The following is a 21,935-nucleotide window of genomic DNA, read 5'->3' as shown; positions in this document are numbered from 1 at the left end:
CCACTTTCGACCCTGAAATTATTTCGTCGCTTTATATTTAAAAAAAATAATACGCCATTTAAAATGGAAACGCGTTAAATTTCAATGAAATACAAAGCAAATAAGAGGCCACATTGTCGAAGGAGAAACTTTTTAACGATATGTAATCGCGGACGGAAATATTTCGGAAACTAAAAGGAAATATATTCGGAAATTTCTTTTTATATCTGTTCGTATTATTTATTGCTGTATCATTAGGAGAGAAAAAAAGAATACTAGTTACGCCGTACCATGACGTGCCAACGCAGAGGAGGGTTTGTGAATCATTTGAATTCTCGGTGAGCGGTGAACAATTTAGACAAATTTATTCCCTGCGAGAACGGCGTCTTCTCCGTCTCCGACGCAACGTGTGTGTTCTTTCACCTGTTATTTCACTGTTCATTGGTTGCGCGCCTTACGGGTGCAAGACCGAGCCGCACAATAAAGGTCTCTCTCTGTCTTGCTCCTCCTCTAGAGCGCGTTCCCTTCCTCCATGTGTACGGGCACACGAGTGGTGACCTTGTGGCATTTGGTACCTGGCCGTACCAGTCGGCGCACGACTCCGCCTGATATATAGTGATGGGCACGATTCGAGGGCCTGGATAACAAACCACTTATCCATCCAAAGTCTCAACAGGTTTTCATGCAACCTAATTATTCTAATACCTTTTAACCATCCTCGACTCTACGTACCCTTGTCAAACTCAAAAAACATTAAAATACACAATTCAAACAGAATTGGTCACATTCAAACATTTATTCCATGGTAACAGAATTTATTCTGGAAAGAATTAAACTACGAAACAGAACTGTAACAATTACTTTATAAATTGATTTGGATTTCTCAATTCTCTTTGAATCTCCCAGTTCAACAACTGGGAAAAGTATAAATCTTTTCAGAAACAAAATTTTATTGACATTCTTTGAGTTATTTAAATAATTTATACTACCACGTCTTGTAAATCCGGGATTAAAGTTAATTTGGAAAAAGGACTGGCACATCCCGTGCACCCCACCTTCTCTTCTTATTCTATTCAAAATGGAACCACTTTTGTTTAGAATATTTGTTTGTACTTCCATATACAACTATGAGAATTGACTAATATCATTTAAGTATTTCAGGATCTGTATTATAAACAGTCGGTATAAAGTATGTTTCACGGTAATCCATGTCTTGTACAATTCAGCTCTGGCTACTAGTTTTTTTATTAAATACATTAATAACCAAACACCTTTTGTAATCTGCAAGAGAACATTATTCTTGCGTAGAAGATTTTAAACATAATTGGATAAATGAGCAGTAAATGGAAGATAAAAGTATTGAATGAATAAGAATAATTTCTTTTATCCTTCATCTACTTTTATATTATCCTCAATTGAGGCGATTGTTAATAAAGTATATATTACCACAATTACTTATACATAGAAAATCAATTATAATTTAACAAGTGTAAATGTAAAAAATAAACTAATAATGTGTAGTCAGCTTAATGATATTATGAAACAAATGCTTTAGGTAATAACTAAAATAGTACCTATAAAAAAGTACCTACAATATTAATACTACAATATTAGAATCTAAATTATAAATCAAAGTAATAACATACTATTAAACTATTTAAAATCTTGGATACTTTAGAATACGACTTTGACAACACAGTTAAGAAATTTAGAAGGAATTATATTACAAATAACATAACATTAAAATATTTAATTACTATTACCTTAAAACGCATATCAAATATACATTCTCTTTTTCTATAATCGCCTCAATTTTCTTTGAATCTTCGACCCAAGACTGGTTCTTTCCTTATTACTGACAAAATACTTAAGCAAACTTTGGAATTATTATACTATGATAAGGACACTCGATCTACTAAAAAATGACGATTATCAAATATTGAATATAACAGCATTTTCTATTAGTTTCTCACCAAACGTTGAGTACTCGAGTATCTCATGTTTATCTACAGTTTCTCCTTATCATCATTCTTTTAAGTCACTTCTGAACGTCTTATAATTATGACATTTCTCTCCAAATGTAACATTAGAGCTAAATCTAAACTCGAACATCGAGCATTCGATATCATGGACTACTTGCACCTGTGGCGCGGCCAGAGGGTACAAAAACACAATTACTGAGAATACATGTGGAAAAGGGCCTAATTGCAATTATTTACGTACACATGATGCAACATACAATCATAATACTTGAAAATGACATTTGTTAACTATTTTCTTTAGTTTCTTTGTATTCACAATTACTCCCTTTTATATATCAGGAAAATACGAAATTATCGTTCCTTACAACTGTATCACTGTACAGTTAATAAAGTGATATGGAAATATTTTACTGATATGATTTCATCTTCTTACATAAGACAAACTATTTGATATTCTATAAAAATAATGATACGAATTAAGTATGTAATAATACTTGTATTGGATATTTGCAAACAAGAGAACATGGAGACATAGTTACACAAAATTCTCTAAAGAAATTTTGATTAAATAACATTCTTTTCCCAATGATTTATAAGATTAGCAATTTGTAACATTGGTTTATTTGCATACACATATATACATATCATGTATTATCACATGCCTCCATCCCAAATTTCTGGCTGCGCCACTATCTTGCACACCTCTATGCCTTATCCACGAAACGGAGTCAGTACACATGAAAGACTAAGCACATGATTTTCAAAGACTGTATAGTACATGCAAAAACATGACTGAAAACAAAAAATCACATCATTATACTAAATAGCTGGCAAGAGCTATATAGACTATAAATTGGTCCACATCTCATTCCAAGTAACGACAGTGTACATAACAATACCAGCAGAAAGTAAAGAAACAATGATTAGTTACAAAAAGTCCATATCACATATTCTCAGTGATGTTTATGTTATCAACATTTACCAATGTCATGAAAACTGAAATCATATATATTTCATCTAGAAAAACAACTTTCAATGCTGCAGCCTTAAATGACAAAATATTGCAACTCCATTTCGCGAACAAAGTAAAAGTTTTATATTTCACACTTCTTACCGTGTGAAAAGAGCAGGAAATCTATATTATAGAGTGTACTACCCCAATTATTCTTTCTTTTTCAACGGGAAATAGATATTTTATATCTCGTACACTCCGTTCAAAATCCCTGTTTCATGAGTAAAGAGTACAGAATACTTTAGCAGTCAGTATTTTCAAAGGGGAACAAGCTGGGATCGGAGGTCGGTCCAAGCGCGGGTTTGAAAGGTTAACGGAACGTCTTTTCTCCTTCGTTACTACGCCATATCGATGCGTCCACAGGGCAGAGATCTATCGAATGTCCTGACCTTTCAAACTCGCGCTCAGACCGACGTTACTCAGCCGGGCATTTTGCGACTCATAACACCCAGCTCACAAGCGATCTGTTTGTGTTCACGATCAAGCAGTAAAGTCCTAGCGCTCAGGAAAGAAATATCTGGCAAGCGATTTAGTACACGCGTCGTTTCCGGTTGTATCGACATGACTCGTCCAAACCTATCCATTACTACGTTTTCAGATCCTGATGATCTCTTATTCACAGACTTTCCACGATAAATATCTCCTAAATTCGATTTTTCAACCGCCAAATACTGTTTCTCAGTTGACACAAATTGTCTATCAGTTGTTATATGTTTTTCGCTTGTTGAAAATTGTTTCTCAGTTTGCAAGAATGGTTTCTCCATTGGGACACTTCTCTGGAGACCAGTGTTTCTTGGTTTATGCCCTATATCATGATCTGTTTTCCTCTTCCAATCTGTTGCACGAGGAGCTGGTAAAGGTTCTATCATTTTAGAAGGCTGCAAACGTTTTTGCATTTTCAGAACATCGTTCTCCAGAGGGTCTGTTGTCTCTGCCTTGGAGGCTGAATTGCTTCGCTCTCGACTGACATTCACTTCTGGGACATCTGTTACACCCAAAAAGATTTGTTCAAAACTGGTGACTTTGAAGTTTAGGGAGAACGCATAGGCTACGTGTAGTGAAAAGATTAAATGCTTTCAAGGTTTTTAACTACAACGTATAGGTTATGGAATACCAAGCCCAACACTTACGATGATTAACAGGATTCCTGGCGCTACTTGGTCGACGATAGGATTCAGAGATGGCGGAACTGTGGGATGTTAGTAGAGGATCGAAAGGACACAAAAAGTCCAAAGGTAGAAGAGCGGATAACCCACCACCTAGATTGCACGATTTATCAAAGAATTTACCCAGTGATTAGCATACATTGCATAGGAACAAATTAATGGCAATATTACAAAAGCTAAACAACTGACAAAAATCAATAAAAAATTTTAATTCAAAAATATAATATTTATATGAAAAAAAAAGTACTTTTTGTATACTTAATAAAATATCTGCTTTTGTATTTACACAGATATTTGTACTCTTACTATGACATTGTAAGAAAAGAAGCAGTAATAAGACAAAATAAAATAATAATGCAAACACACATTTAATACTTACTAGCTTCTAAAGGATTAACAAGCCCAGAACTATTCCAATCGAATTGAGCAGCAGGTACTTCCTAATGGGGTTTTATTGTTATTAATTATAATTGAACGTGTTATGTGTAGTGTTGTTTAATGCTGATGCAGAAGTTCAATTGCTATAAATGTGTTTGAAAATTTTACTCTTTAAAAGTACATTAACTTTTCCAATTGTCCTTTTTTTTCCATTAGAATGAAACAATGGAAGTACTGCATCAATTGATAGTTAAACACTTACTTCTGAATGGGTTAAACTTTGGGTTTTATTGGTATTTATTATAGCAGTTGGTTGAACATCAACCGTGGCTTTAATTGGTTCTAATGGAGTAAAACCAAGATTTGCAGCAAATCTGGGAACATTTGGATTCCACCTTGGTCCAAATAACTTAAAAGAATAAAATATTGTCCTTGTATTACATAAATATTAATATGCCATTATTGATTATAATATATACAAACTAGTTTTACTTACAATATTACGAGAGTCAATGCCAAGAGAATTCAACAGCATGTTATTGCTGGTGCTGTTTGCCCATTGGTACGTTAAAGCATTTGTTTCTTCGACACTCTTGACACTCTGCCACACCTTGTCTGTTTGGCTTATCACTGACTGCACTTGAATTTCACATTTTTGTGAGTCCATTGGAAACAGTGTTGTTATTATATCTTCTATTTTGTTAGCAGCCTGCAGAAAAGTTTTACCATAGCAATGGAATAGTGAGATTACAAAACAAAACAAATTTCTAGAATGATCTTACATTTTTATTTTCTATCCGAGAAATCGATTCCTTCAGGCTGAATGATGCATGTTCTACCACAGGCTGCTCAAGTGCTGATTCAAAGTCATTAAAGTCACCAAAATCATCATCCTCATTCTTATCAGGTACTTTAGATATATCAACTTTTTCAAATTGCGCTTGATCGGAAAAATTCGTAAAATCGCCAAAGTCATCATCCTCAACTATTGTTTTATCTTTTTTTTCACTTATATCATTCAAAGAACCATAAAACTCAGACTGGAGGGACTTGGTGGAAGTCTCAAGCTTGGAATCGCATTTAAAATCACCAAATTCTTCACTTGAACAGTTGGAAATATTTGGCAGTGGTACAGAAGATAAGAAATTATTTTCAACATTTTCATTTTCATTTTCATTTTCATTTTCATTTTCATTTTCATTTTCATTTTTATTTTCATTGTCATTTTCATTTTCATTTTCAGAAAATTCATGGAGATCTCTAGCAGCCTCATCTTCTTTTACTTGATTCAAAGACTTGTTTCTTGATTCATTTAAATCTAAACAATTCTCTTCAGTAGATTCAGAACAAATGATTGATTTCTTAATATTTATGGATTTTGAATCATTGGCCTCAAATTCGCAGACATCTTTTACATCAGGCACATTTGGGTCTTCTATGAATTGACTTTCTACTTTTGATTTTTCAACTGAATTTTTTATACCTAAATTTACATCTTTTTTATCATTTATGTCAAAATCTTTATTTATGGTATTCATAGTGTTTGAATTATCTTCAGTTTCACAAAATTTTAAATAATCTGTTTTTGGAATGTCTGTAGGTACATCAGTATTCGATATCCAATTCTGAGAATCCTCAAATTGTTCATAATCATAGAAATCATTGTCTAAAGGTTGCATTACATCAGGAGCAGCGGTTGGATCTCCCAAATCCAGACTCAAAGGTTCTACATCCTCCAAATTATTAGGGGAAGCCTCTTGTTCGCTTTCCCCAAAACTACTAGTTTCACTTGCTAAACCAACTCCACCAAAAACTATTTTGTCTATACTATTTTCAATATCATTATTGTTAACACTTTCCAAATTTCTTTTACAACTATTCATTTCATTGGTGTTTTCAACTTCTGTTTTCAATTTAATGTCACTTATAGTGTCTTCTGTTTTCTCAAGAATTAAAAGATCTTCTGAAATAGTTGATTTTAAAACCACAGAAGGTTGAGAATTATCTTCAGATACCTCTGAAATGCCATTTACTTTTGGCGATGTGTTTTGTGATATTAAGGGTGTCTGAATAGGTGTTATAAGTTTATGTGGTGAATCCGATGACACAGACAACCCTATAATGTAATTATTTGATTGTTTATTAGTCTTTTAATTTGCTAACAATAATGCATAATAATTACCATCTATGCCCCCAGTTGTAAAATCTCCAAATTCATCTTCCTCTGAATCTCCAAAATTATCCAAGGGAGGAGGTGTGGAACTAACCAGTGGTGGAAACGCCATCCTTCACTCAAGTTCTGAAAAGTACAATATGTTCTGCATAAGATATATTTTAAATCACCATTTCTTGTTAATCAAAGAGCAAAGCATAAAAACGACTATAAAATTTTGTTCAGCATTTTATTTTCCATTCAATCTTTCATACTATTCATTACCTTTAATTAAAATTATTGTAATACAAGCTATTTCAACGTGTTTCTGAAGTAATATAAATTAAACAAAATGTCTTTGTCCATTTCTCAACGCATATTTAATCGAATAAATTTTCGAGTGTATTAAACCTTATATACTCAGAATAAGAAGCGAGACGAGAAATTCATTTACAATGTTTACTATTTTGTCTATAAAGTAATACAAACATATCTAACAAAAATTGAAAATTCCATCTTTTACCGCGACGAAACGCATATGTCAAATCTAACTAGGTTAGGTATGTGTCAATAATAACGAGTGGAAATATTTGTCAAAATAATCCTAAAATGTATTGATAAAATTGAAGATGGTTAAAAATTGTTTCATTATAAACAAAATTGAAATTGTTAAATACTTAAAAGGTAAATTTAAGATCATCAATGAATGTTGACTTACGAAGGAGTAGATAGGTACGTGGAGCACCTGTCGAAGTTATTTTATCTGTTGTTCGTCATCGTTTCGATTTTATTCGAGTTGGTCTTCATCGACACATACAATCTTGATCAATGACGATTGCAACTTGTTAGAACCGCAAGGTTCGGTAGTAGGAATCACGAGACCATCGGTCGTATCACCTGTTCTCCACATACGTGTTGCTTCTGCGCACCTGTTCCCACCTGCTGTTGCGCGTTTTCAAATCGATACGTTGAAAACAACGAACGATCGTAATACTTCTATTAGTTTACTATTTTTGCTTCTAAATGTTAACAATTTAGAAAAATTAGAATTAGAAAATAACATTTGAAATTGTGTTAAATACAGATTTGTTTAAAGAGAATATTTTTGCTTTAATTTTCGTATACCAAGATACAAACCAAATCGTATACCAAATACATTATACATTACATCAATATGTATTTACACTTTTATTATTTTTACAGTAATATTTATAAAAACTATAAATATACGATAAACATACACATAACATTTCTTCTACTACTTTATGCTATATTATATTTAAAAATTATCTTATTTTAATCTATTTTACGTCTTGTTTAACAGTGTGTTGTGTACGCCTGTGCTTTCTCATGTCACCTTTCTGCCTGAAACATCTTCCACAAACATCACAGGCATGTGGCTTTTCGCCAGTATGAATTTTTATATGATTATTCAAAGCTTCTGTTCTAGTGAATGCTTTCTCACAATAGTGACATTTGTATCTGCGATCTCCTCTGTGTATTAGTCTATGTTGATAGAAAACAGATCCTGTTAAAAAAGCCTTGTTACAGACATCGCATTTAAATGGTCTTTCTCTAGTGTGCTTCTTTCTAGTGTGGTCCGCAAGATCAGGCTTTATTGTGAATCTTTGATCACAATACTCACAAGCATATGGTTTTACACCCATGTGGAACCTTTTATGAGTCCACATATGACTTGATTGAGTGTAACTTTTCCCACAGATGTTACAGACATATCTGTACAGGAATTAAATATTGTAATTTTTGTTTATACGTTTTCAACATAATATGAAAAAGAATAATTCTGTACATACGGTCTTAGTCCACTATGTCTTCTTTTATGCGCATTCAAAGAATTAGCAGTTGGTAAAAGGCTACCACAAATATCACAGGGAAATTTCGAGCATCTATATTTTCCGTGCTCTTGGAAATCTTCTATACTTGCAAAAATGCCCCCACAAAGTTCACAAATGAACTTTTCGTCACCTTTTTCCGTCTTCCTAGGTATCGGCTGATGCCTCTTTTGTTTGTGCTTGTAAAGCAGTGGTAATTCTTTAACATCCCTGTCGCAAATTTCACACAAAAATACCACCAATACTTTAAATATTCTTGGATGTAATTTCCAATGAAGAACAGCTTCTGCAAACGATTTAAATGAAGAACTACACTGATTGCATAAATATGGTTTTTCCACAACATGTGACTCGCGGTGGTTTTTTAGATGATCCATGTCTGCGAAGTGACTGCTACAGAATTCGCAATGGTACAATTTCAGTGCTTGTAATTCTTCGATAAGACTAATTTTCTCCTCGTGCATTTTGCAATGCTCGTCTGCAGTCTCACAAGTTCCAAAAGCTTCTCCACAACGAACGCATCTTTACAAAGAATATTTTATTTAAAAAAATATATGGTTTTTGTACCTCATAAAGCTACAAAGACTTTGTAATCAAATAATACAAGAAGAATAAGTATACTACCTCCAAATTGTTTGACTGTTTTCTAAAATGATACTGTGACCAGCTACATGTTTATTCAACCTTGACTTTTGTGTAAAACTCTTTGAACATTCGGGACATTTGTATGGCTTTTCTGGAAGATGAGTTACTACATGACGTTTTAAAGTGTATCTAAAGAAAATAGTATCATTTGAATATTTCCTTGGAGATAAATTAATTTATTAAAACGTCATTATACACACCCATCACAGAATCCCTTAGAGCAGACTTCACATACATGAGGTCTTGTTTTTCCATCTACACAAACATGTTTCTTTAATCCGTCCTGATTTTCAAATAATTTTCCACATTGCAAGCAGGATACTCTACCATCTTTGCAATGATATCTAAAAACAAAATGAAAATGTTAATTCTCTATACATTTAAAATGAAATCCATACTGCCAATACCTCTTATAATGATAGAATAATTTTAGCTCCTTTCCGAAAGTAATTTTGCAAATTTCACAATATAACGCTTTTGCATCTTTATGAAAATGTTGATGGAATTGCAATCGTTCTTCAAATGTAAAAGTTGCAAAGCAAATGTCACACTTATATGGTTTAGAAGTACATTGCAAATTAGGTTTACATTTGTGCTCATCTAGATGTTCCTTTGTATGATAGAGATTCATGCAAGCACCACATTTTAAATACTTCTGTTTGGTTCCTAAACAAAACAACGTTATAGCCTCACTTTCAGATTCTTCGTCAGCTCTAAGCAAACTTGGAATTTGTTCTTCATCGCTACTTTCGAGTACAATGTCACTATCGTACAATTCTATATCCTTTCTATTTTCTTTGTCTTCTTCATAGATTTGCATACGTCCTTCAATACACAGTGGACATAAATCAGTATTTTCTAAAGAATTTACATCATTTTTGTTATTTGTAAAAGAATGTTTATGCTTCAAAATTTCAAGAAGAGTTTCTTCAGCTCTGATGCATTGAGCATCAAATTCATTACACCAAGTAATCTTTTCTACACATGTTGGGCAGAGTTGTTTTGGGAGGCGATCTGTTTTCTTCACCTAAAAGATTAAAATTTTATTGTAATTTGATGTTGATTATAAGAAACAATGAATTAAAATTCAACCAATTTTCTAAAAAGCAAATTATTACACACAAAGTATATACTAATTCTTATTATGATAAAATAATATTATTATTATCCTCAAAGGATGTGCTATTTTGCTGTTTTCAGTATACAACTGACATAAACAACTTGTGTATAAAAAAAATGACAAAAGAATCAAGCTTCAATGTTCGTAAATTATTAACACCAAGTATGCAAATAATTAATAAATTTAAATGATTCAAAAATAACTAAGCAATTACCTTAATGCTTAGACATGTATTTATTTTATCCAGGAGTCGTAAAGACTCTCCAAATTCTGAGTAAATATAAATCGGATTAGGAGTTTCTGCTGCACACAGACGGCATAAGGATTTAAATTGATTTTGTTTCTCAGGATTAGGAGTAAATTCAAGAATTTCATTTGAGGAGAGTGGTTCATCTTGAGACCAAATGATTGATCCTTCAAAATCGTCGAGCTCATCTTCATGTTCGCTCAACGTGCTAATTGATTCTGCCCGCCCGATATTCATACTAGAAAACTTTATATTTTTTCTTTAATCTGAAATTTTACGTCAGCAACGAAGTTTCTTCTTCAACGCGATAAGCTAAAAATAAATAAATTAGTAATGCATCGATTTAATGACAATCCAATAATAATTTATCTATTTCTTGTATAATTTAATTCCATATATTTTATTAATTATCAGTTTGCTTATTTACAACTTTATTTATTTACCATGTAGTACTTAAGAAATTATTCTTATTGTTAAATTATACATAAGTAAAAGAATCCTCAAAATTCTACTTCATCTCTTTTTCGCAAGCGAACTCAAACGAAAGGTGTACGATCGAAAGTATTTCGGAGTAGATTACCTCGTTCCTTGGAAATGATAAGGGAAGGATTCTTTCATGGCAAACTAAACTTGAGTCTTTGTGTCGTGGAAACAATTCGACAAGGAGCCTACTTTTTTGCGCGAAGAGTATTTCCGGTAAATATGCTGTCACGGCAACCAAAACAAAAACAAATCTTAAAGAGATATTATTTCGAATTTTAATAAAATGATGTTAAATATTAATTAGCAGTAAATTGAATAAATAGATTTACATAATAATACGAATTACACAAATTTATTACTAATACAGAACATATAAAAATTATCTTCCATTAGTTTAATAAAACATTTGCGATAATATAACATTCTATTTATAATATACTAACAATAATAATTGAATTAATATAGTAATAATCTCTATGTTTTGTACAAAAGTTTTATTCTTAATGTATTGAGATAAAATAATAAACATGCTAAAATGTTCATTACTTTTTCACAAATAAAAAAATTCCTGAACCAAAATACAGGAACATTTGCATACATTTTTCTACAATTTGCTTTCATTTCATACGCAATTCTTTAATGTGCTATATGTATTAATATATATTGTATGTCAATGAATATTACTTTATTAATATAACATACCGCAGATTGTTTTTTACCCTATGTTCCTGCAATCGTTTGCAATGTCGCAAAACGGCTAGTAAATTTAACTTAATTCTGTTCAATTTGAACTTCGTATGTTTTTCATAATCTTCTGCAGTAAAAAAGTACACATATTCTGAAATAAAATGGATAAGTTCTATATTATTGTTAATAATTCATTCACCATAATTAAATTTCATATGTTATGTATGAAAAATGATATTTTTCTTTGTAATAAGAATAAATATTACATGGAAATAATCTTCAATGTTTTAGCCAAAACTGCTGACCCTCTTTAATTATGTTTATAAACAGTAAATAGAATGATTCTAATATTAGATTAATCATTACTTAAAATTGTACAGACAAATAAGAGAACTTTTCTAATTTTTCTGATTTGTAATTATAGAATTGCAGTCTTGTTTTCCTCTGATTTTACCCATAAATGTCTCACAATGTACATAGAATATTCAAAATTTTCAGAATGAAATTCTATAGAGTAAAGTTCTAAAACACATATATATTGTAACAATAAAATTTTTTTAAATATTGTAACATGTTTATGGAAACTTTTAAAATGCTTTAATATGTAATGCTGAGCTGACAATGTGATATTTACATCTGAGTGGTCCACTCAGAGGCACAAAACTTGTTCACATTACCACAGATACACAAAAGGTACGAGACTGTCAATTAATAGAACAATATTAGTGACATGTATTTTATTAATTGTGGCTCAAAACACCATATATGTATCTATAGTATTGTGAATAAGTTTTATGCTGCCAAATGTATTTTTCAGAGACAAACATACCAACTTAGCACAATACATTGTTGTTATTAATACATCAGATTGTTCAAGCACATAATACATTAATATCTGACTATTTTATCTTACAGAGGATCATCATCTTTAGCTCAAACATAGAGAAATATTTCCATGTACCATTTGTTTGAAGTACCAAAAAAAAATGTTATTAAACTTTTATTTAAAAATTTATTTAAAATATTATACACATTAAAGTTTAGATATGACAAAAACATCTTACCATTATCACTGCAGATATCCAATTCTTGTTTTTTATAATGTAGATACAAACTCAGATGACCATGCTTTCTAGCATGAGCTTTGCCCAATGACAAGAATGTATATTTTATGTTTAATATCTGATTTATTGTGTCTACCAGGCTATTCAAACAGTCTATAGATTGTCTTCCAATAATGTATTTTGGAATTGTACTAAATTCATCCTTAGTTATTAAGTGTATGACAGGGTAAACTTCAGGTTCATTAAATAATACTTTTTTGCAGTTTATTATAGGAGTCTCATCTTGCTCTGAGTCAATCTGTATTATTGTTCCTGACATTCCTGCAACTTTTCCTTTATAAATTTTATTTTGAGAACTTGTAGTGATCTGATAATCAGAAATTAGTTTAGATGGAATGTTTCTTTCCATGTGAATATTTTTTTCATTCAAAGTCTTCATGAGCGACATCAACTCCTAGATTTTGTATTAGAATAATATACATATAGTAATAAAAATTTAAATAACAAAGTATTTCATAACATTTAAGAAAACCTTACTCTACATTGATTATTTTGTTCCTTTGTTTCATCTAATATTCTTCTTATGGCTTTAATGCCATCAGATATATGTGAAACTTTAATGCGCATCTGAAAAAGCTCTTCTTTTATTACACTTTTACCTGCAGGAAATTATAAAATCGATGTAATAAAAAATTTCAAATTTATATACAATTTTGAAGTTATATATGTATAAAACAAATAAATAACAAAAGGAAGAAATGAAAGAAGTACAAATTTCGCTGTTTGGATAAAAATACTGAACAGTAATAATGTGAAATCTCAAAACAATGACAAATGTAAATAAAGAATTTGTAATTACTAATTTAATGATATACTTTTAAATAAACTTTAAATTCAATGTTACTTTTAATAAATATCGTTGCAGTTTGCAAATCTCGTAGCTTGTTACATTGTTGATCCAAAATTTCTTCAAAAGATTGGAAAGTAGCCATTTCAAAATTATTAGCTATTTATTCCAGAAATAAGTTAAAATCCACAAATCGTTATTGTTTTATCTTTAAAACGAAATCTTCACAATGTACATTGACAAACATAACTATTAAGTCAATAATAGCGTAATTTATTGAGCATTATGAATAACGGTAGGACAAACTTTGAATTAAATTTAACGTTGCTCGTAGATGGCACTTACATACTTTCATTTTCATATTTTTAAAGATCCGTTTCCACGTGATGAAAAATCATGATTGGATGATATATACAATGCATTTATACATTATCGATGTGATAAATGATTGAAAAATCGATGACAATATTTTTATTAAAAAATTATTACAAATTTATAATTTTCGAAAGGAATTACTAATGGTTTTCTCACAGTTACGTAGTTTTATTTTCAGATCCGCTTTATCGTCCATAAAATAAACAATAATGCATATCATTACAGTTCGATGCATAATTTTATTCAATTATGTAATATTCAGAAACTTTACGTCACTTTGCAAATACGTTGAAATTTTGAATTAACATGTTACACATGTGCGTCTCCTTTTTCGCTTAAATGTCACGTGATCCATACAAAATATTTAATGGCTGCCAACTCATCGATATGATGTCGATTTATTGTTAACATCTATTAATTTTTACAGTTTTCGCCGAAAATTATTCAACGTAGTGTTTCACGATTGCCTTAAAATGCAAAGCGTATTATTTATTTTCGTGACATTACTCGCATATTCACATTGTATAAGATTTTACCTCGAACCGAATTCGTTGAAATGCTTAAAAGGAGATGTTCAAGCGGATGTTTTAGTTGTTGGAGAATATGAAGTTTTTCCCATGCCGGATATTAAAACTGAATATATTGTAAGTTCTAAAATGCTTCCTATAGTTTAATCCGAGATAATGGTTATTGTCTTACAACATTTTGGGATTATATTCAATTAACCTTATCTAACATATGTTATCTTCTATGTTTGATTGTTTCAAATAAAATTCATGATCTTGTTTAAAGTAATATTACCTTATTAAATCAATCACCTTGTGAACTATTAATTTTCGTTACCATAATGACATATAATGATTTGGTGTAATAGATACGAGATTCCAAGGGGCATATCCTATCTCAAAAATCTGACATACCTCAAGGAAAATTGTTAAAATTCACTTTTATCACAGAGACGTATGATATGTTTGAAATTTGCTTTATGGCACATGCTGTACAATCACCTTTTTCAACCAGTACGTATAAAATGTGTTTGACAAAAAATTTAATTGTTTGATTGTGATTATAAAAAAAAGAATATTTCAGATATAAAAGAGAGTAAACAAGAAATCTATTTAATTACAAAGCGTGGAATTGAAGCACAGGATTATGAAAAAGTAAGTTTTTTTGACAACTTTAACAATTACATATTTAAAATATTGCCAATGAAAAATTATATTTTTAAACAAACTTTCTGTTAGTTAATCATTGTCATTCAGTAAATCTGTTTCATCATTGATAGAATATACTAGGTTGTTCAATAAATTTTGTCATTTGATAAAACTATTGAACAACCTAGTAGATATGTTCAATTTAAAAAAATCAGAAAAAGAAATCAACTAAGCACTAAACATGTTTGAATATTTAGAAAAATTTATTACTGTATCTTTTACTGAAAATTTGTACTGAAAACATTAAAAAAATGGTACAGGTATTTTTTAATTAGGTTTAATTATTAGGATTGGAAGAAATAATTGAACCTTTATATCTAACAGTTTTAAATCCTTTCTATATATCATCACTTGTAGTTCCAGAATATAAACAAATATTTCATAATCAATTTCTTGTTGAAATGACTAACTAATTGAATTTTAGGTGACTTTAAATTTGAAATTTAATTGTCTTTAGCAGCAAAACATTTGAATAACTATCTATTTTTCTAATAGATAGGTGAAGCAGCAAAACTGAGACCTTCTGAAGTAGAACTGAAACGTTTAGAAGATTTATCTGAAGTTATTGTTCAAGACTTTGCTCGAATGCGGAATAACGAAGAAGAAATGAGAGACACTAATGGTAAGAATTGATAACTATTATCTTGTTATTATTACACAAAACATACATAATAATTATATTTTTGTTCTAAATTTTCAGAGGCAACCAACACTCGAGTTTTGCATTTTGGCATATTTTCCACATGTTGGCTTTTGGTGCTTTCTACTTGGCAAGTTTTCTATCTGAGACGTTTCTTCAAAGCAAAGAAACTTATTGAATAACTAACAAAACGAAATTGAAATTTCTCAAATTTTTTATAATTTTTACATTTTAAAAAATTCTATTTATTCACTTTTCAAAATTCAATTGCAAACAGATCATCATGATTATGAGAAAAATTGACCAACTCACACTTTGTATGTTTGATCACACCTAAATAATACAACAAATAATGTTATGATTAAATAAGTACACAATGAACATATTAAATTATTCTTTTATATTCCTTCAAATTTATAAATGTAATAATTAATTGTACTGAAGGTGTATAAAGGAAAGATTTAAAGAAATAATATGATTCTTTTCTCAAAAATAAAATAAATAATTATTGATTACTACAATTAATTTAGTTACTGTTCAATTACGAATGATTAATCATTAAAATATGTTTATACTTAATTTAAGATATAGAGAACAAAAATTATAGCGTTTTAACTTATCTAAATAAGCGAGATAAAGTGTTATAATACTTTTTTGCGTGTTTATTTACAAATAAAAATAAAAGTCTACTTTAGTCACCTTTATTACCAAAATATATACACTTTAAGAAAAAAAACCACGAAAAATTTAAAAATACAGTCAAGCTCGATTAATCTCGAATTGATGTAATAAACAAACATGGCGATTTACACTTAACCTTTAAAAAATCGTGGAATTTTGCTATCGCATAGTTTCATTATATTATCATATTTCATAAATATTATATTATTTTTGTATAAAGTGATAATGAAAGAGACAACAGGCACAGTGAATAAATTTATTAATAATCGAAATCGAGATTGTTTCGGATGCAGAATTGTTAGCGGTTGCGGTGTTATTGGTTGTGGCTTATATGTTTCATATTATGCGAAGAAATTCCAAAAGAATATTGGAAAATCTATAATGTACTCAATTGGAAGTGGTAATTGAACCTTTGTTTGTAATTAAAGAACTTTATTTAAAAGGATATTACATATGACTTAATTCAAATATCTGATTAATAGACAACCTAACCTTTGATCTACTAATTTCGAAAATTTAGAATAAAAATTCTAAGATTTTTATTAATTTTAAACTAAGCTTATTCTTCATGCGATTTGAATAATATTTTAACAATAAATTTAAAGCGAACAATTTTTATCATGTATTTTTCCAGGGTTAATACTCCTTGGCACTGCCCGAGTTTTGGATCTTCCTCCATTTCGTAAACAATTTAACCACGGATAAGCCGATAGAATATTAATTATATGTTTATCAAATTTTTACTAATATAAAGGTTGTATTTTTTACCTTTTTGTTTACTATTTATTTTGACATACATTTACCTGTAATTATATTTGAATGATTGATACTTTTACTAACAAGTATAAAATATAAAGTGATAATTTCTCTGTTCAGTATTGTAAATTTAGTGATTTATTTAAAATAAAATAGTTCAATCTATTTTTAGTAAAATAAAATTTTCTGTGAATTGAAAATACGGTTTACAAACAAATAAGAGATGGTAAATATTAAAAATGGACAATATATCTCATACAGACTGAATGATAAATGTGTCACTCAAGACCATTGGCATGATTGATGGAACTATTATCATCATCAATTATATTTTGATTTTGATTACACTTTTAGCTACTTTCAATTAAATATAAAAAATTTTCATTTAAAATAGACGTTACAACTGTTCAATTAGTCATTTTTTTATTAGATATATTATTATGTATGAAATAATATTCATTAAACAATTTCGTACAATTATTATATACAAGTGTATGCCACTTTTTTGGTTAGTCGACTTTTTTCGCAAATTAACTGCATATTATAAAATAAATTACAAAAAAGGAAATGAAAGAACGATTAATGTTTCTATGATTGAGTCGAATGTTCTCCTTTTATTTCAATCTATTCAGACTGATGACCCGATATTCCTTTTAATATTATTGTTGCTCAAACAAATTAAATTTAGAAAACTATAAATCGTAAAGAAGCAAACAATGTAATCTCTATCGCGACAAAGCTTTCCATAGAACTTGATTTAGGAAAGTGTACAGGTATCTGGCAGTCTTGTTTATTGTTTCGCTCGATTTATTGTTTGTATTTACATTCCAATAATCGCTATTTGCTCGCCGGCGACTGGCGGCTTAGAAGACTTCATAATCCCGTTGCCGCCAAATGCCAAACAAAAGCTGTCACCCTAATAAACAACTTCCTTTCGATGGACGGTTATAACAAGCGATAACGAAACGAATAAAAATTCCATCGAGATGCATCAGACACGAGGTTGTATACACGTCATTTGGCGCAAATAAAATATTGATAAGGATCACTTGGATTCATGAGATCGAAAAGTTTCGAAACTTTGACGCCACTATAATACTCAATGATCACGCGACAGAAAAACAAATGTATTGTGACGCTGAACAACAGTTTTGTCTTTCTTTTTAATCTTAATTCTTATCACTTGCAATGCAACCGCACGCATGCAGAAGTTATTGTGTTTAACGTTATCATCTAGTCGCATCAAACTATAAAAAATACCAATGATTCCAAATCACGATAATAATATTGTGTAACTCTCTTTATTCTCAAGTAACAAAATTTATTTCACATAATACACATTTGGTTGTATTACATATTACATATTGTTAAGAATTTATTTCTATGCATACATAAAGTCATGATTGAATGTTTGCAATTACATATGATTAATGACGAAATGAGTAGAGTTAAAATGATTTGTACGATCGTTTTGATTAGACTAGTCCTGAGATTTCTCATTACAGGTATTCTGCATCCTACAAAAAAAAATAATGAGTACAATTTACTTAAAAACTAGTGGTTAAAGATAGAACTTACATATTTCATGTACGATAAGAAAACGTCGTAGATCATTGTCATAAAATTTGTATACAGCACTCGGTAACGGAAGGGTATAAAAATGAAATTCACGCACTGTGTTGGAGGCCAGAAACAACAATCGATCTTAAAAAAAAAATGGTCTCTATTATTTACAAAGGAAGATCTGAATAAACATTAGAACCAATAATCTACAAAAAGAAATTCTAGACTTTTGGTAGTCAACAATTTTTGTTAAAGCACCGTTAAGTTTTTACAGAAATTTAAGATTCTGAAAGTAACACGATTGCTTTTCTCTTGTTCAGTTTCTAAAAGTGCCAACTTGTAAGCCCATAAAGTCAAACTGACAGCACATTCGGCTTTTGTCTATGTATATCTTATAAGGAACAAAAGAAGCGCAATCGCAGCATTTAATATTAATATTATAAACGGTTAAATAGCAAATTTAAATTATTTGCTAAATTTATAATAAACTAAAAAATAATAGCTCTTCAGAGAATAACGTGCATACTTTCCACGTATCGTATAATTTCACTTTCAGTTCCTCGCAGATCTCCTCGATTTTGCGATGCTCCAATACTCCAAGACCCACGAAAAATATGCCCAAGCAAGTAGGGCTCGCAATTGTTTGATCAAGACATGTTTTTTTAACAACGGATAACGCATTTCTACCCGGTAATACTTTGTCCAAAAGCATATAGAACCAATGATGAAAAGGGCCTTGAACCAAACCCACGGTTGTCATGTTTTTAGTCCGTATGTAATCGTGCATGTATGTTTCTGTGTTAGGAGTCATTGCATTGCTGAACTCCTGTTGATCATCCTCCAAAGATGCTGCTATTACACGGCTTCCCCCTAGCAAGTAGTTATTGTTTTTCTTCCAGTGCTCACTACGTTGCTGAATCATGTCTGCTGCTGCCATCATTAAACCACAGCTTACTGTGTTTGTGACCAGAAGGTACTTGCCTAATAATTCGTAATACAAAAAACATTTATTAGTTCTTTCTTCAAACAAATTGTGAACCAACGTGATTAAGGAAATGAGATACTACAAATGTAGAAACTGTAACCGGAACTTATTTATACTACTTAATATTGTCATCAACGGTTTACGTACGTCTTTTACACTTACCAAATAATTTTCGCCAAACGGTCATTTGCAAATTAAACTCGAAATGAATTCAGTAAGCTTTTTTATTTCGATCTTCTTACCGCAGGTACCTCGTCGTTCTACTTCTTCTTAATTTGTTTCAAGGAAGACACCAACCTTTGAAAATTTTCTCTTTTCTACTTTGCTTACTGCTATATGATCATGCGATTGTTCTTGATTTTTTGATGTTTGTGAAGACGAAACCTTGGCTGAATACGGCCGCGTAACATACCGTTTTTACTAACTAAAGAGCTAAGTCTTTTAAGCGGATTTTACAGGCAGATAGAAGTTATCATAGTGCACTATAAATCCGCGAGTTACTGCTACAAAATTGACGAAACCGCGATAATTATAACGTCGTTCGCACTCAAAAGTTCCGCCGCGATTGCGCAGTTCGCGTAACCCCACTCTGAAACGCTTTCTGCTTGTTTGCGCATTATCTTTTTTACTCTATACCTAACAAAAAATGCTAACAATGCGATCAGTGAACTGTCGATTAGCGATATGCACGTATAACCATTGTTTACTGACAACAAGTACAAGTTATTTTCAGTTAAAAATTAAGTAGAATAGGACTACTTTAAAAGATATAATGTAGAATACCTTTTTGAGTTTTGTATTGTTTATTAGTAGTCAAAACTTTATAGATATATAACACAATGACAAAAGTGAGGATTATTTAGTTGGGACAGCTTTTGGTTTTGGTAACCCTTCCCTGAATCCATTCCTGAAAAAAATAAAGGATTATGATAAAAAAAATTTAAATAAAATAATTTATGGTAATAATAGATTAATATTGTGTTATTCAATTTTAATAAGTTCATTCTTTTTTTGTAGTATTCTACTTAAATATGCTTCAAATATTATAGTATATATTTAACAGTAGACTTACTTGAATTTACGACGAACAATCTTCAAATAACGCATACGGCCAGTACCAGTTGTCTTCCTCCTTTTAGCTTTCACAGACCAGTTATCTGAGAAATTTAATAATATTAATTAACTGTAGTTACTAGCTGAAGAAAAAATATTGTACAATTTCATTTGTAATGTGTTACTAGCTAAAATTTAAAAAAATGCTACCATATTTTTTAAACAATATAGAATATTGCCATGTAATTTTAAGCGATATATTTATTTCCACAACTTTGTTACATGTTGTATAACTTATTGTTTAATAGACATTCTACATTAATGAATCGAACTATTTTTAATGACAATACACTTAAAATAAAAATATAACATGTTACAGCAACGAATGATATCCTTTAGCAAATTCTATAATACTTTTTATTTTCAAGAAATTATTATAACAAAATGTTTCTAACGAATAATCAACTTACATGATCGCATTTTCTTTTGAGGATATCCACATTGTGCACATTGTGATTTCTGAATGTGATACGAGCTGCGACCACATCGTCTGCACAATGTGTGGGTCTTATTTCGCCGTTTACCAAAACTTGATGTACCCTTTGTCTGTGAACATCAAAATTTCATGACATAGTTTTTTTATATTTTTTAATTTTAATAACCACAAACATCGAAAACGAATCAATAGTATAATACATTTTTAAATTTGACCCAATTGATGTTCTAATTTAGTTTTATTCTCGTTTTTAGCCACATGTTAAATCGTAAACATTTCTCATATAACCTCTACTATCATATAATATCAATAATGTATTTATTTCAGCCTCTTCTATTACAACTATTATTATATATTATTTCTATGAGAATTAACAAAACTTTTCCTATATTTTTAATATAACAAATTTTAACGATTGCTTTATAATAAATAGATCTTAATTGTTCAAATATGCGCTTACCATTTTGTACAAAGGAACACTTTAGAAGAGACGATGAAATGCGTTCCAAAACCGCACGTTTCCTTGTTCAATCCAATGAACAAGTTGAACCGTGAAT

At 30.3% G+C, this 21,935-nt stretch overlaps 6 protein-coding genes across 18 annotated transcripts; 2 read left to right on the top strand and 4 right to left on the bottom strand.

Moving 5' to 3' along the window:
• Positions 1-1,609: 1,609 nt before the first annotated feature.
• On the bottom strand, positions 1,610-7,560 carry Afti (aftiphilin). Of its 3 annotated transcripts, XM_076324674.1 has the most exons (8): positions 7,388-7,560; positions 6,700-6,816; positions 5,300-6,633; positions 5,014-5,226; positions 4,780-4,926; positions 4,519-4,579; positions 4,104-4,232; positions 1,610-3,958 (listed from the first exon to the last, which is right to left on the bottom strand). In XM_076324674.1, exons 2-8 carry the CDS (start codon positions 6,800-6,802, stop codon positions 3,393-3,395), a joined length of 2,553 nt encoding a protein of 850 aa, XP_076180789.1. In that variant the 5' UTR covers positions 6,803-6,816; positions 7,388-7,560; the 3' UTR covers positions 1,610-3,392. The 3 variants fall into 3 exon arrangements, with proteins under 3 accessions (XP_076180789.1, XP_076180790.1, XP_076180791.1); XM_076324675.1 differs by lacking the exon at positions 4,104-4,232 and having other exon boundaries at positions 1,610-3,967; XM_076324676.1 differs by lacking the exon at positions 4,104-4,232 and having other exon boundaries at positions 1,616-3,958.
• Positions 7,561-7,881: 321 nt separating this feature from the next.
• Positions 7,882-14,469, bottom strand: LOC143153440 (uncharacterized). 10 transcript variants are annotated; one of them, XM_076324655.1, is made up of 10 exons: positions 14,132-14,469; positions 13,306-13,427; positions 12,769-13,222; positions 11,720-11,855; positions 10,502-10,772; positions 9,575-10,194; positions 9,368-9,511; positions 9,147-9,296; positions 8,484-9,044; positions 7,882-8,406 (listed from the first exon to the last, which is right to left on the bottom strand). In XM_076324655.1, the coding sequence occupies exons 1-10, from the start codon at positions 14,223-14,225 to the stop codon at positions 7,971-7,973; spliced, it is 2,988 nt and encodes a 995-aa protein (XP_076180770.1). In that variant the 5' UTR covers positions 14,226-14,469; the 3' UTR covers positions 7,882-7,970. The 10 variants fall into 10 exon arrangements, with proteins under 10 accessions (XP_076180770.1, XP_076180777.1, XP_076180772.1 ...); XM_076324662.1 differs by having other exon boundaries at positions 13,311-13,427; XM_076324657.1 differs by having other exon boundaries at positions 14,147-14,469.
• Bai (transmembrane emp24 domain-containing protein bai) lies at positions 14,347-16,533 on the top strand. The gene is made up of 5 exons (XM_076324714.1): positions 14,347-14,634; positions 14,865-15,009; positions 15,080-15,150; positions 15,700-15,826; positions 15,905-16,533. Exons 1-5 carry the CDS (start codon positions 14,464-14,466, stop codon positions 16,024-16,026), a joined length of 636 nt encoding a protein of 211 aa, XP_076180829.1. The 5' UTR covers positions 14,347-14,463; the 3' UTR covers positions 16,027-16,533.
• Positions 16,534-16,583: 50 nt separating this feature from the next.
• On the top strand, positions 16,584-17,292 carry LOC143153461 (uncharacterized). The gene is made up of 2 exons (XM_076324721.1): positions 16,584-16,925; positions 17,160-17,292. The coding sequence occupies exons 1-2, from the start codon at positions 16,751-16,753 to the stop codon at positions 17,228-17,230; spliced, it is 246 nt and encodes an 81-aa protein (XP_076180836.1). The 5' UTR covers positions 16,584-16,750; the 3' UTR covers positions 17,231-17,292.
• Positions 17,293-18,569: 1,277 nt separating this feature from the next.
• On the bottom strand, positions 18,570-20,478 carry LOC143153458 (mpv17-like protein 2). Of its 2 annotated transcripts, XM_076324717.1 has the most exons (4): positions 19,992-20,478; positions 19,371-19,825; positions 18,860-18,985; positions 18,570-18,798 (listed from the first exon to the last, which is right to left on the bottom strand). In XM_076324717.1, exons 1-4 carry the CDS (start codon positions 20,014-20,016, stop codon positions 18,781-18,783), a joined length of 624 nt encoding a protein of 207 aa, XP_076180832.1. In that variant the 5' UTR covers positions 20,017-20,478; the 3' UTR covers positions 18,570-18,780. The 2 variants fall into 2 exon arrangements, with proteins under 2 accessions (XP_076180832.1, XP_076180831.1); XM_076324716.1 differs by having other exon boundaries at positions 18,570-18,985.
• A 131-nt stretch (positions 20,479-20,609) lies between these two features.
• Rpl37-1 (ribosomal protein L37-1) lies at positions 20,610-21,920 on the bottom strand. The gene is made up of 4 exons (XM_076324720.1): positions 21,839-21,920; positions 21,353-21,488; positions 20,902-20,986; positions 20,610-20,736 (listed from the first exon to the last, which is right to left on the bottom strand). The coding sequence occupies exons 1-4, from the start codon at positions 21,839-21,841 to the stop codon at positions 20,685-20,687; spliced, it is 276 nt and encodes a 91-aa protein (XP_076180835.1). The 5' UTR covers positions 21,842-21,920; the 3' UTR covers positions 20,610-20,684.
• Between the last annotated feature and the right edge of the window lie 15 nt (positions 21,921-21,935).

The sequence above is a fragment of the Ptiloglossa arizonensis genome, chromosome 12 (assembly GCF_051014685.1).
Source record: "Ptiloglossa arizonensis isolate GNS036 chromosome 12, iyPtiAriz1_principal, whole genome shotgun sequence".
Taxonomy (NCBI): Eukaryota; Metazoa; Arthropoda; class Insecta; order Hymenoptera; family Colletidae; genus Ptiloglossa; species Ptiloglossa arizonensis.
This window is presented reverse-complemented; position numbering and strand designations above follow the sequence as displayed.